This window comes from Glycine max, chromosome 1 (genome assembly GCF_000004515.6).
Source record: "Glycine max cultivar Williams 82 chromosome 1, Glycine_max_v4.0, whole genome shotgun sequence".
Classification (NCBI taxonomy): Eukaryota; Viridiplantae; Streptophyta; class Magnoliopsida; order Fabales; family Fabaceae; genus Glycine; species Glycine max.
The window spans coordinates 27132522-27147581 of NC_016088.4; the positions used below are offsets into that span (position 1 = coordinate 27132522).

Below are 15060 nucleotides of genomic sequence, written 5' to 3' on the forward strand. Positions count from 1 at the left end.
CCTCAGGCCTTGCACAAGGCAGTAATCAGGGCTGGAAATTCAAGCTGCGAGGAGTTAGACTGAGCAATGAGTGAAATCTGACCAAAAATAAGTGAACCTAAGTTCATATTCATCTTCATTACAAGCCCGTAGACTAACTTGGCCTTATCCAAATTAAGATCAGAAGTATGGGATGTCAGGGCCAAGTTAGAATAAGATAGAACACTCTAGGTTTGGGCCAGAGTGGTAAGATATTTCCTCAAGAGCTTCCACGGTAGACCCTCAACATTAAGAACAAATCCCCTCCCAGGGATACACAGCCGGGCTGCAAGCTCCTGAGGATCAGGCCTCAGTTTAGCAAACCTGGAGTAAAAAGGTAAGCTCTCCCCTTGCTCCACGACCACTGGAGTCTCCAAGAAGGTGTTGAGGGAATCAACATCAAATTTTATTAGGTTCCCTCGAACCCTAACTTGCTTGGGAAACTTGTCATCTGGGACATAAAGATTTGCATAGAATTCCTTCACAATTGTCACATCAATGCTTCCCCCAGTCAAGTTAGTCAGCTGTTTATGCCAGTTTCTTCTGATCAATTCTCTTCTGAAATCATCAAACTCATTGATATACAGCTTGACATTTCTTTATGGCAGAATGTTTCTAGCAAGCACATTATCTGAGTAACGATCCCAGGCCTCCTGTGATACAAATCTTGATCTATCATAACCGGCCAGAGACGTTGAAGCTATAGTTTTTCTCTTAGAGGAATCCATCTGCAATACAAAAGAATCAAAACACAAGATTAGACAGGAATTTATTCAAATTAAAAAAAAAAACACAAAATAAAACTGAAAATTAGACTGGGCGCTTAGCGCAAGTGACTCGCTTAGCGTGCCATAGGAAAAACGACTCATGTGCTAAGCATGATGGCCACGCGCTTAGCGAGTGAACACAAATCCAATTTTTTTTTCCTGCAGAATTGGCTTAGCGAGCAGGCTCGCTAAGCCCAATTCCATAAATTTTCAAAACAAAGAAGGATTAGCGCTTAGCGCGGCAAGGCGCGCTTAGCGCGAATACTCTATTGGACAACACTAGCTTAGCGAGCAAGCTTGCTAAGCCCAATTCCAACAATTTGAAAAATAGAGAGATAGTTGCGCTTAGAGTGACAGGGCACGCTTAGCACACAACAAAACACAAAAATTTCTAAGTGTCTGAGAACACATTACTCGCTTAGCGCACAGACGCGCTTAGCGAGTTCATAAGCAATTAAACTTTCAATCAAAGAAGATGAATGCGCTTAGCGGGATAGGGCCACGCTTAGCGAGTTCATCTGGAAATCCAGATGTTCAACAGAGACGATGAACTCGCTTAGCGCAGCAAGGCGCTTAGCGCGCTCATCGCGATTTCCATAAAAAGTAGGGGCTTCTCACCCCTCCACTTAGGCACCCATTAGGCCATATAACCCTAATCAAAACAAGCACATTGTATCCACAATAAAACCCTAATTCTAGTCTAACAAACAACTAACCTAACAGAACTAAGTATTTAACGAAATTCAACCTAACACTACTAAGTTAACTAGTCTAAAGTTTGAAATTTGAAAATACAATAAAAAAAGTTAAGATGCTTACTTGTGATGTTGAATATGAGTGCAAAGAGGGAGAAAAAATGCAGGTAATGCAGGGAGATTGAAGCACTGTGCAGAGGGTGAAGAGAAAATGCTCAGAGGAAGTAAAATGACAACTGCCTAAGGCAGTTGCCTTATTTACTAGCAGTTGCGAATGACTCGCTTAGTGCATGGACTCGCTAAGCGAGTCAACATGACATTTGAGTTTTAAAGTTCATGTGCTTAGCGGATCTGCTCGCTAAGCCCAATACAAAATTATGAAATTCCAGAGAAGTTTTTGGGCTTAGCGCGAAGGTACACGCTGGGCAAGTTCTGCCTCTCTGATTGGTCCTGCAACTCTCGCTTAGCGGGCCAAGGCCACGCTTAGCGAATAAAATGCTCCTTAAATTCAGTAGTGGCTCATGCTTAGTGCGTCCGTCTGACTTAGTGCTATTCCAAACAGAGAAGGAATTGGGCTTAGCGAGAACACTCGCTTAGCCCAATTCTCGAAATTAATCAAACAGAGAAGAGTAGTGCTTAGCGCGTTAGCGCGCTTAACGAGCCCAGACTTGTGCGCTTAGCGAGATGACTCGCTTAGCCCAATTCCAAAAATTAAATGGATAGAGAGTTTTGCAGGCTTAGCTCACAGGTCACACACTTAGCGGGACCATACAACCAATGATCAGGGGTCAATGCGCTTAGCGCGAACAACAGCTCGCTTAGCGCGTGAAGAAGATGGCGCTTAGCGCGAGGAGCGCGCTTAGCGAGTGGACAACAAAAAAAATTTCAAGTTATTTTTCTGTCCACAACTTCACAAAAGCTTTTTTTTAACCCCTTTTCCAATACTAAACATGTTGAGTTCAAACAATCACAAGCAATCAAACTTAACTAAATGCAAGAAAAACAAAATTAAAAAGGGCTGGGTTGCCTCCCAGTAAGCGCTCTGATAACGTCATTAGCTTGACGCATAGTCTTTGTCAGCCTGGATCAAGCTTGGTTCTCTTCTTCAGAACCTTCTCTTCACTCTCCTTCACCTCTAGACAAACATTTTGGTCCAGCAATTTCCTTTCTTCATCAAATAGCTCAAAGCTAATCTTTTGGTCTTCAATACCCATTTCTAGCTTCTTCTTTCCCATGTCTACTACACAGCTTGCAGTAGCCATAAATGGACATCCCAAAATTAAGGGAATATATGTATCTTCCTTTATGTCCATTACCACAAAGTCATCAGGAAAGATAAGGTGTTTGACCCGAACCAAAACACCGTCTATTACTTCATAGGGTCTGGTGATGGAGCGATATGCTAATTGTAAAGTCATCCTAGTCGACATTATCTCCAACTCTCCTAGCCTCCGGCACATGGAAAGAGACATCAAATTAATATTGGCTCCCAAATCAATAAGAGCCTTGCCAACATAAACTTCACCAATTAAACACGGAATAGTCACACTCCCAGGATCTTTGTGCTTAGGTGGAAGGATCCTCTGAATTACAGCACTGCAGTTTCCTTCCACAATGATGTTTTCACTGTGAATGTACTTATTCTTCCGTGTGAGCATATCTTTTAAAAAATTAGAGTACAACGACATTTGTTGAAGAGGTTCTCCAAAGGGCATAGTAATCTCCAATTTCTTGAAGATATCAAGGAAACGAGCCAGATGTCGTTCCTTGTCTTTCTTTGTTGGTACCAATGGATATGGCACCTCCTCCCCTTTGCTTAGACTTGCCTCCTTTCTCTTTTCTCTAGCTAGCTCACTCTTGGTCTTTTTCTTCTCTTATTTTTATCTCATTCTCTTTTTCATTTTCATTTTTTTCATTTTCTCTCTTTCTTTTTCTTTCTTTTCCTTCTCACTTATTTCTTTTTCACTCACTATTATTGGTATCTCCTTTTGTTGATCATCTTCTGCTTCCACTTCTTCCTCAGTCTCACTCAAAGGTTCCACCACTGGGTCAATTTCTGGTTCAGTCACTAGCTGTTGTTTTTCTTCATATATCCTCTTCTCACCTTCATTCATGCTCACCATGTTGCTTCTAGTCATAACAACCTTGCACTCCTCCTTAGGATTCTTCTTTGTGTTGGCTCTAAAGCTGCTTGATGGTCGGTTTGCTAGTTGTTTTGCCAATTGTCCCACCTGGACTTCTAGATTCTTGATGACTGACTCAGTGCTCTTTAAATTGGACATGGATACTTGCATGAACTGAGCAAGAGTCTCTTCCAGCTTCGTCATTCTGTCATAGAGACTAGGCCCTTGTTGTGGTGGCATTCTCGGCTTAAAAAGGGCTCACTGACCTCGACGTCACGCTTAGCGCCATTCTCGCGCTTAGCGTGAGTAAGTGAATAATCGCTCAACGCCAAACTCGCACTAAGCCTGGAAGGTGACAAACGACTCGCTGAGCGCGTGCCTGCGTGACAGATTCCCTTCTAGATTCCTCCTATCCGATAAGCACGTTGATGCCTCGCTTAGCGGATGACACTCGCTAAGCGCATTGAGTTCGCTTAGCGAGACATCAACTTTAGCACTTCTTCAAAATAACTCCTTTTTGCCTTAAATTGAAGAGAAATTGACATTAATTCCATACACAAGGCTTCTATTGAGCACAAATAAAAACAAAGCAAAATTTATTTACAATCCTACAAAAAGAACCATAAATTAGGGAAAATATATACATTTTGTAAAAGTTTTCTATACAAAAGTTAGTCGTATAAGACGACTAACATTTTACACGTCAAAACTTGCCTGTTTAGGCATCAGTGGTCCCTGATTCAATTAATCATCATATGATACGCTTTGGTGGTTCCTGATTTAATTTTTCCCTATTTCATTTAGGGATTTCATGTGGATTTGTTTTTTTTTTTAACTTCAGTCACGCGTGTAGTCTGAGCCAAAGCAACAACTCGACTCTTCCTTTTTATCGCTATTTAATCTTGCCCTTATTGTGTAACATCCTTAAATATAGCCTTTCAAAATAACTTGTTGATTTACTTAATGAAAAGATAGTCCTCAATTCTCATTAATGTTAACTCAAAAAATATTTTAAAAAATAGAAATTTTTTTTGGCGAAAATAAGAACTTTCTAATCCAATTTCGTAAAACATCCTTTGATCCTTAAAACGTGCATAATAAAATGTATTAACTGCTTGACGTGTTAAAACTTCGAGTTGACGAGTATGATAGAAACATAAATAAATCATACATGCTCAAATAATAGATAACGATAATCAAGTGAACCTCCATGGTCACCAAATATAGATAAATAAGTGTCATGTGTCATAAAGAGTTAGCCAAACATGTATGTCTCGGTGAAACTAGTAACATATATAACCCCAAATAAGTAATGCAAAGTAGTAATGACTAAATAAGTATAAAATGTTTGAGCCTAGGTCTACCCATCTCAAAATACACATAAGGGCAAAAACTTAAGACTCAAAGCAATCACCTATACCTAAGCCCAAAGTCAATCTTATCCACAAAAGAATAAGTATAATCAAATGTAAGAGGTCTCCTAGCAAGACTCCTAAGATGAATCATGTGAAGAAATCTCCTCCATAAACTCCAACTCCATGATTAGGTCCTCCTCGTCTATAAAAAAAATCCTCCTCATAAGATGTGTCTTTCTCCAAATCCTCTCCCCCGCCCTTTAACACGAGATCCACCAAGTCCTCCCCAGGTGGTACTTAAGACTCAAGCAACACCGATCAGGGAGACATCAAAGAAGGAGAAGTGGTCTTAGTGTCCTTAGATGAAGAATCAGATTCAGTAAAGGACATCACATCATCTGCAAGCGGTGAATGCAACTTGAAATGAGTGACAATCTATGGCACGGGTGTCACGAAGCGATAGTAAGACAACATAGGCTGGGTCCACCAAACATAGAAGTCAACCATGCAAGGTCTGTATCCTAGTACGTCCATCAGTGCACGATGGCAATGGAGGAACCTATAGAAGTAGTCTACATGGAGCGCATCATCATGCTTCCACCATGTCTCAATGGCATCAATTTAGAATGGTGGAGTTGACGTCGTGCTCATCATCTGATCCTAAAAATGGTAATATAGGAGTGAGTACTCTATCCCTTTCAAAGCCACAAACACAGACATTAAGTCCCACACAATGACCTAACAACCACCATGTGTGGTTTACTAGCATGCATCACTCACGACATCCTATTCCACATTTCTACTCTCACATTGTTCTTTTCTTGGGCCCAGCACTGTCACTAAACCTCTCAGGCCTTCGTGATCTTATGTAACATATGGATGATGATTAGGAGGACACATCACATGCCGGTACAGGACATGGCGTTTTCACAAACCATGGATACAACTTCGCTCTAGTCAGGAATGATAAGTGAGGCTTGTGAGACCCCTAAACTAATCAAAAATGCCCATAGTCAAGTTATCACCACTCAACATTCCCTCAGGTTCTTTTCAATCGTTTAGATCGTCCCCAAGTGTAGCTATTGTATGTCATCCACCTTCACCTAACAAATCCTTACTCGTCCTTCATGATGAGAAGTATGAACGAAGGTTGTGTTGGTACTTGTAAATAGACATTAGAGAGTGTATTTCCACTAAGTATAGGGTCATGCCCCAACTCCCGACACCAATCCCTTTAATTCTAACACAATCTTGCTACCTTGTTTGTATGTTCCCTCCTCATAATGTAAGTTGATCCTCATGAAGCTCCCGATTGCAATTATCTTCCATTGTGCACACACACAAACATATCAAGAGAGAATGGAAACTAATCCTTTTATCTCTCTAGGGTCATCATCAACATGACCTTTTAAGTGGAAAATACCACTTTATAAAATCAATCATCACCACATATCTAGTCACTGAATCATTGCTAGACACTCAAAATATATTTTGTTGAAGGTCGCACACCCCCGGGCCCAATCCTAAAGCGCGATAGTTCATAATAAACATCATTAATAACTCATATCCATAACATGCAAAATGCTTTGCTAAATGGTCACACTCATTTGGTCTTACAACATTTAACATAAAAATTCCCCAATTTCACATAATAAAGTCTCGATCACACTAAACAACTCAATCCATAATCCACATAATTTATTCCATGCAATTATACACATTCATAACACATTCTCATTTGAAATTGTACATAATTGCCCACTTTGAAATCAACTTTCCCATTGATGTAGAAATCCATTTAGGACAAACCATATATGTTTCTCAAGGTTTTCAAATGTAAGGAACTTAGTTAGAAATTTCCTAAATCCACTCCCATTTGACCCTAATGCAAAACTGTCATGCACTTAATTCACAAAGTTCACAAAACTTGTTTTCTAATTTCTAAGAGTTGTCAAATCCATTCATGCAAATTGTATATCAAACCCTATGTTTTCAAACACGAGGAACTCATTTACATGGTCAAAATCTATAAAAACCAAACCCATAAATGCAGTTTGTGCAAAACAGAATAGGATTTACTAGAAAAGAGAAAACTTGAAATTGTGATTTGAAGAGGTTCCAACTCAAGGTTCCAACTCAACTCATACTAACTCAAATGGGGTGCATTTTATGTCTAATCCTAGGTTCTTGGACCTAGCGAGTTCGATTTTGAGGTCCATAACAACAGATTCCAGCTTCAAATTTAAAAACTTCAAAAATAGAGCAACATACATACATAACTTGCCCTAACTTAAAACTTTAATTTCAAATGCTATACAACTCCAAATGAGACATATCATATTTGCTTTCCTAGGATTTTGGGGTCAAGGAACTCATTTTTGGTATGTAGAATTCACAAATACAACACGCATCATCCATAGCGACACAAGTACAGAACACGAAATTCACACAAAAATATACAAAATTAGAACATAAATGAAGTTTATCTTCATAACATCAAAACATGGGTCCTAAGAGCTCAAGTACTCTTCCCTTGCCTCTTGGTTGACACAAAGAAGCAGAGAGATTAGTATGAGTTGAGTTGGAACCTTGAGCTTCTCCTAGAACATGGACATGAAAAATGGAGCAAGAGGGAAGGGAGAGATAAGAAACCTAGTGAGTTCATAAGAAAAAAATGAAGAAGATAATGGAAAAAGATTAGGAAGCCACCTAAAACCTCTTCAAAAACCTTCAAGACACCTCAACAATGGAGGATAAGAGAAGAAAAGAATCAAGTACGGATAGGATGCTACTAATGTTTGTAATGAAGTTGGCTTTGCTCCTAATATCCAGGGACTTTGGGTTTTAGTGATCTAAGAATTATTTAAAAGTAATCTATGATTTTCTTACTAAAAGGAAAAATCATTATTATTAGTAGTCATAAATTGAGGTGTTCATGTGTTTATCTTACAGGCTGTGATTTAAAAGAAGTATAGACATGATGCTATGAATGTTGGTAAAGAAGGTGGCTTTGCTCCTAATATCCAGGTCCTTAACAGCTACATTTGGTTTTAGTGATCTAGGCATGATTTAAAAGTAATATATGAGTTGAATTTTAATGAAGAGGTTGACAAATTAGAAACATTTTCTTTTTCTCAATTGAGTTAGTTTTCTACTTTGGATCTGTATATTACAAAGATTTGATGTACTCATAAGATACATGATTGATTTCCTATCAATTTCCTCATTTTAGTTGATCAAATCATACATTGTGAGCATCAATGCAGACCATAAACTTTTTGGTGCCATTTTTATACCATATTTTTCCTTCTACAAACTAAGTTAGTCGTTCTATTTAAGATGTTTTCTTGGAATATGGAGGCCCATATTGCTCATCTAGGATATCTGAGCTTTCACAAAATTTGGTTGGATTGCCTCATCTTCACTTTTTGAGGGTTGAATTGGATGGCCATGCTGCTCTCAAAGCACTCTGTGAAGGTGTTGAAAAGCCCCAAAACATTGAAATGCTAATGGTAACCCTCTATGATCATGGATAATATATATACAATCTATATTATAGATACTATAAGTCATTGCAAATAAATTTAGATATTACTTGTCTAGGTTCCTTATTCCATATATTTTTCACAGTACAAGTTCGACTGTTATAGTATATAATTTAAAATATCATGTATTAAGATGTAAATTAGTACAACCATACACGAATAGGATTTTATAATAGTAAGATACACTACATTTAAAATATTCAAAATTAGATTTCAAATCTGCTATACCAATAAAATCCACACAGGGAATCATTTTTTGTGTAATAGAGCTACTTAAGAGGAAAAATATGTCTTGAGCTGTTACAGAGAAGCAAGAATTACATTATGTGAATTATATGGTAATTTCTAAGAATCAGAATCTTATTGACTTTTTATTTACCCTTTTTACTGAGAAATATATTTGTTGTAAAGCTGAAAGGTATAGCATATTCCTGAGTTTGTCAGGTCTGAAGTACTAGATTCTGTGCAAGAATCTTTTACAGTATGTCAGGTTTTTGTTATATATGATCAGACAATATAAAGTCAACTCCAAGATTCCTTTTTTTTTTTTTTCTAAGAATCTCTCAGATTTTCAGGGTACAAGTACTCATACGTATATTCCTTTGCCTTTTTAGAAAAATGAATAAATGGAAGGACAATTACCCAATACACTGCTACGAAAATTGTTATTGCCTGTACCCAATGTTCTGATATTGCTCAAACTTATTTCAAACATGACGAGACAATGAACTAGAGCAGGACCAACATCGAGAGCAAATCCATCCATCCATAACACTACACCTCTAGGGATTCATTTCCGTACTAAATCACTACTTAGAACATTGCAGCTTAGGTTGCAATCTCTCCCTTTCTCATGCTCAATGCTTTTTTTTTTTTTTTTTATAATTCAGATTCAAATTCAGAGAGACCTTCATTTTCTTCTTTGCGTGGTGTTAATCATCTCTTTGATTTCTCGCTTTCAACTTTTTCCCTGACTGACCTTTTTTTCTTCTTCATGTGGTGTTTAGAGGAACCAAACGCAGCTTAGCTCCTTAGATTGATCAAAGGAGGGCTCCAAACCTTGGTTCCATGTTGAAGGGAGTGCTGCTGCAGCCTGTATTATGAAGATGATTGCATCCAATGGTGTTAGAAAGGTTGAATGATGTACTGTTCATTTTTTTTTCTTCTAAATGGGTTCTGTTTGTTGTTATTTGAATGTTGCTCGAGGATCAATCCAGTATAAAAAAGCTGTGTCTCGGTTTCTTCTTATAGAGCATCTCTTTATTTTTCATGTATAATTAATCATAGTAGGTTCATAATTGCTACAGAAACTATGGGCAAGATATAAGGTAGCTGTTTTGAACTAACTAACCTAACCCACTCAGAATTGCTACAGATATTTGATTACAGGGTTAATATTTAATACTATATCAGCTGATATATTTTGGATCAAATGGGTGAAAGATAATGCATATTGTTAGGGAAAATTATTGTATCCGGGATTTTAAAAAGGATTAATCTTCACTTTTATTTTGTGTACTGATGTGGGTCAGGAGGGGTAAATTAGCATATGATTGGATTATGTTTTGGGTCACACGAAAATGCAGTCCTGTGTTTTATTGGGTTCAAGTTGTAACAATATGTTATCATACTTTAAACATGGCTTTCTGTTATTTAATCTGATATTTGATCTTGAAATTTGTATAAGGGCTGTAATTGGAATGCCACTTGTTATGGTTTTGGGGAGAAATATGTGGTAACAGTACATGAAGATCAAGGTAATCGTTCTTTCTATCATAATTTCCTTGATTCTAATTATTTCTCTTTCTTTATAAGCAGTTGCTCGGGGATCTATGATGGAAACTGCTGCATTTATACTGTTTGATTCAGATTCTTAGATCTTGCTGAAAAAGAAATGTCAAGTTGCCAAGAGTCAATTTTTTTTCTTTGCAACTTCCACAGATTCTTGATCTTTCTTTCCATTGATTTTTTATAATAGTTGTGACAGAAAATGTTTATCATCATTTGTATTCAGGCCAGTGGTTTGACTGAGTTCCCTCCTAAATTCACCATATGGGTTGGAATAGAAATGTTGTTTTCGGTTGAAAGAGAGGAAAGATTATTCTTTCAAGTATGACATTCTGTACAGGAAAGATTTTGATGTCGCTGTTTATTATGAACCATATTTCTGGCTAGTATTTAGTATGTTGTTAATCTGGTCCTTTCATGGTTATTTCATAGTCTTTATTATGTCCTGTCTCGGTGGATGCTATATCAGATCAAATAGGAATACAAGAAGGTCTTGAACTTTGTGTGTCCCACTTGGTAGAGCTGAAGTTGGATTCTATTTATGTTTTGAGTGGGGGTGTAATTACGCATGAAATTGCAAGGGTGGGGGATTTCATATTATTAGATGCTATAGGGTCAAGAGAGTACTCTTCTTGTGCTTAGTCTGTTTCATTAATAAATTATGTTTTTCCTTTTAAAAAAAAAAGAGAAAAGAGTAAAAATCGATATCTAGAAGCATTGTATGATCAAAACAAATGATCCTATACATTTACAGCTTTTACATATTGAAGCGTTAACTCAAGTGAAATATTTTGTTTTTCTAAAAAATGCTATAAGAAAGTTATACGAATAAAAGAATAATGTTCTCTCTCGAAAAGAAAATAAATGTGTACAATAAGGTATTATAAATCAATAAATGAAAATAACACAAATACTCCACGTTGACATGAATAACAGTAGATTATTTGTATTGCTTATAATACGAACTTTACAATTGTAAATTATGTCTATGTCTATGTCTATTTAGTATGTATGGAAATAATTAATATTAGAGAACTTTTTAAAGGCAATTTTAGAGAATTATTTGATTTACAACTATATATTTTTTTTACTTCGGTGTTAAAATTAAACTTAATATTCAATAATAATAATAATACTTACTATTATTATACAATAAATTTAATTAACTCGGGTAAAACAATGAAAAAAATATTATTTTTTGGCAAATGAGCATGGATTGTTTTCATCACCAGAATATTTAGCAGGTATTTATGTCTCCAAAAGTGACCAATTTCTTTTAGTATAACAGGGAGGTCTAATCAACCTTTCACCTGTGGGCCCATTTTTATGGTAAAGTGGTATTTTTAGTTGTCACAAGCCAAGCCAGAGATCGAACCTCAGCTTAAGGAATGCAAGTGTCGTATAACGCTTTAGATAACATTCTGGATAGGAAAAAAAATGCTATTAGACTGCTTAAAGAATGAAAAATAAAACAATCATAATTTGTGATGACTAAAAGCAAAAAAATATTTTTTGAAAGAAAAAACAAATAAACATTAAATTATAATGACTAAAAATATATTTGAACCAAAAATATATTATATATAGAATTCTTTCTCAAAATATAATAAAGTATGTTTCACTTATAATCTTAGCTTTCTTTATTTAACGCTGTATATAATCAATTAAAAATGACAAGTGGTGTGAGTAACATAAAAATTAAGATAAATTTATATGTATCATTTATCAATTAATTATGAGCTAAGTGGTGAACCATCACCCAAGAGAGTCCAATGACACGAGAAGTGTTTTTGTATTATTTTATTTTTATTAAATCAAAGCACAAAATGGACACAAAGAAAGTTGTAGCCAGCTATTGCAGGTACAAAGGAGACACAAAACTCCGGAAAGTAAGCCCAATAGGTTTAATTTTAGAAAATTTTGGGGGTTTGCTCGGTACCAATTTAATGCAATTGTTGGTTGGTTTGTGAATTGCACATTCGATTGAATAAAGGACTTGAACCGTCTATAGGTATGGTTCCTGGTCCAATTGACCGGCCGAAGCCAAATTTTAAAACACTGTCCTACTTTCTTTATATTAAAAACTAGTTTGTGGTCATATATTTTTTCAGAATTTGAATATAAAAAAAATGTTTTGATCTTGTATTTGAATATAAATAAATATCAAATTAATTTTTATTTCATTATTTAATGAATCTATCTTTAAAATATTCTTTCATTTCATAGAACTTTTAATTTTAATTACGTACGCTTGGCAAAGTAAGAAATTATTATCATAAGTTAACATTTATACATAATTATTAAGAATTGATTGAAATTCGAATGGCTTGATCGATCGAGCACTATAACTAATTAAAGGACATGAATCATAAACCAGTCCAAGATTTGAATTTTTTTAGAACAAAGGAGTATAACAGGGAACAAAATCTTTTGAGAGATAATGTGTTCCATATATATGAGCCATAGATTTTTAATCGCATGGTTCCACTACTTGATTGTCTCGAACACCTAAAGTAGAGGAAAAATAGTCATGCAAGTTATTTTAGTAAATCATTGTAAGATAATTTTTTGCAATTAAAATATCACATCTCTGATAATATTCAAAACATGTAATAATAATAACAAAAATCCAAACAAGTTAAAAAAAATTTAATATTAGTACTTAGTTCTTTTATCCTTTAATTGAGATATAAAAATTTATATTAATCACCAATGGAAAAACATTTTTGCAAAGACAAAAAAAAAAAATTATATCATCATCTAAAAGACGATTATTAATAAGTAATAATCCACTCAAAACGCATTCCGAATGTAGTAGATGTGAATTTTACATCTATGCCTTTAGTCATGGTCAAATTTTGTTCCAAGAGTTAAAGGAACGGCCGGTTAATTCTCTGGTGATGGTATATTATTATTTTGTATTATTCTTTTTTTAAGGCAAAAGAGAAGTAGATATCGAGGTTAGTGATTGCTAACATCCCAATAACCATCAACAAAACCAGCAAGCCTTTAAATACAGGATATGGGACAAGGTTATGCCTTTTTTCTATGGAAGGATATGATAGAAATGTATGATAGAAATGATGAAAGTAGGAAGAGGATGAATTTTCAGAAAATTGACATGTGCTTATTAGCTTCTTTACTTACATTTCATGGTTTGCTACAACTTATGCCTTTATATAGGTTATATAGGTGATTTCTACACACTTCTATACTACTTAGTCCTAGAGTCTTCTAGACTCATCTATCATCTACCATCCATCTCTATAATGTTCTAGGTGCTTCTATGACTTTAGATAATAAGATATTTTTCTACATCCATCAAAAAGTTTCTACACACTACAACATCTCCATAGGTGTAGAACTCTCTAGATAATGGACTACCAATTATACATCTACACTTTTCTAGATTAATCTTCAACACTCCCCCTTAATCTAGAAAAGTCTTGAACTCTAAGCATGTCTCTGAATTTGATGAACTTCTCTGTTGCAATTGGCTTGGTGAAGATGTATGCTAATTATTCTTCAGTCTTGCAGAACTCCATTTTGATTTCTCCACGTTCCACAAGCTCTTTGATGAAGTGGTATCTAATCTCAATGTGCTTTGTACGGCTGTGGAATATTGGATTCTTAGTCATTGCAATAGCTGACATATTATCACAATGAATAATTGTTGGAGTCTTGGAGTCTTATTGTACGTCTTGCAGAATTTTTTTGAGCCATGTCGCTTCACACGCAACACTTGTTGCAGCCATGCATTCTGCTTCTGCTTATGATAGAGCAATTGTCGTTTACTTCTTTGACGCCCATGCTATTGCTTTGTTGCCTAGAAGAAACACATATCCACTTGTGCTTTTTCTATCATCTGTGCTTCCTGCCCAGTCGCTATCTGTATAACCTGTCAAGTTAAAGTCTCTATTTGCCTCGTACAAAATGCCAAAATCCTTTGTGCCTTTGACATATCTTAGGATTCTCTTGGCTGTTGCAAAGTGTGCTTTGCTTGGGTTACTCATGAATCTAGACACGATGCTAACTGCATGTACGATGTTTGGCCTTGAGTTGGTTAAGTAGATTAGTGAACCGACTAGGCTTCTATAAACTGTTGCATCAACTTTGTTTTGCCCATCATCTTTTGAAAGCTTCTCGTTCATCGCCATAGGTGTGGCGAGTGGTTTGCAATCTTGCATGTTGAACTTCTTCAGTAAGTCATCCACATATTTTTCTTGCGAGATAAATATTTGTCCAGGTCTTTGCTTGACTTGCATCTTCACATATAGTGACGGCTCACTTGGACTTTTGAGGAATCTATGCTCGACGAGGTATTTGTCTATTTTGTTGTTCCATGCTCGGGGAGCTTGTTTGAGACCATAAAGCGCCTTTTTCAAGCGATATACTTTGTCTTCTTCTCCTTGAACTTTGTATCCTTGTGGTTGCTCCACGTATACTTCTTCTTTTTGTCGGTAAAAACAAATTTTTTTGTAGTGTAGGTTCGTTTTGCACTTTTTGCATTTGTACCGACAATCATTTGTATCATGATTATTTTTCTTGCATAATTTGCAATAGGAGCTTGAAGCATTATTACTCCATTTTTTCTGCTCCTTTTACCACGATTAGTAAATGCTCCTCCTCTTTTTTGAGGAAATTTACCGTGGTTATTTTTCTTATCTCCATCATTTTTAGAGATATTAATTTTAGATTGGAATGCTTGCTCTAGTGGCTGGTCAAATCTTTTCATTCTAGCTTCATGAGCTTCTAAAGAGCCCATTAAT

General features: G+C 35.9%; 2 protein-coding genes across 2 annotated transcripts; both read right to left on the reverse strand.

The window, feature by feature from the left end:
- Window positions 1–206: 206 nt before the first annotated feature.
- Window positions 207–3843, reverse strand: LOC102660123 (uncharacterized). The gene is made up of 4 exons (XM_006574022.1): window positions 3432–3843; window positions 2593–3140; window positions 645–746; window positions 207–542 (listed from the first exon to the last, which is right to left on the reverse strand). The coding sequence occupies exons 1-4, from the start codon at window positions 3841–3843 to the stop codon at window positions 207–209; spliced, it is 1398 nt and encodes a 465-aa protein (XP_006574085.1).
- A 10239-nt stretch (window positions 3844–14082) lies between these two features.
- On the reverse strand, window positions 14083–14556 carry LOC102660249 (uncharacterized mitochondrial protein AtMg00810-like). The gene has a single exon (XM_006574023.1). It carries the CDS (start codon window positions 14554–14556, stop codon window positions 14083–14085), a length of 474 nt encoding a protein of 157 aa, XP_006574086.1.
- Between the last annotated feature and the right edge of the window lie 504 nt (window positions 14557–15060).

Bases quoted from the DNA above. Each gene is read 5' to 3' on its own strand.
- LOC102660123 (XM_006574022.1), bottom strand. From the start codon at position 3,843: ATGCCACCACAACAAGGGCCTAGTCTCTATGACAGAATGACGAAGCTG. The intron at 3,141-3,431 runs GTGAGAAGGAAA...ATTTTTTAAAAG, and splicing joins AGTGAGTGAAAAAGAAATAA to ATATGCTCACACGGAAGAAT. The intron at 747-2,592 runs GTTCTGAAGAAG...TTTGTATTGCAG, and splicing joins TGAAGGAGAGTGAAGAGAAG to ATGGATTCCTCTAAGAGAAA.
- LOC102660249 (XM_006574023.1), bottom strand. From the start codon at position 14,556: ATGCAAGTCAAGCAAAGACCTGGACAAATATTTATCTCGCAAGAAAAA.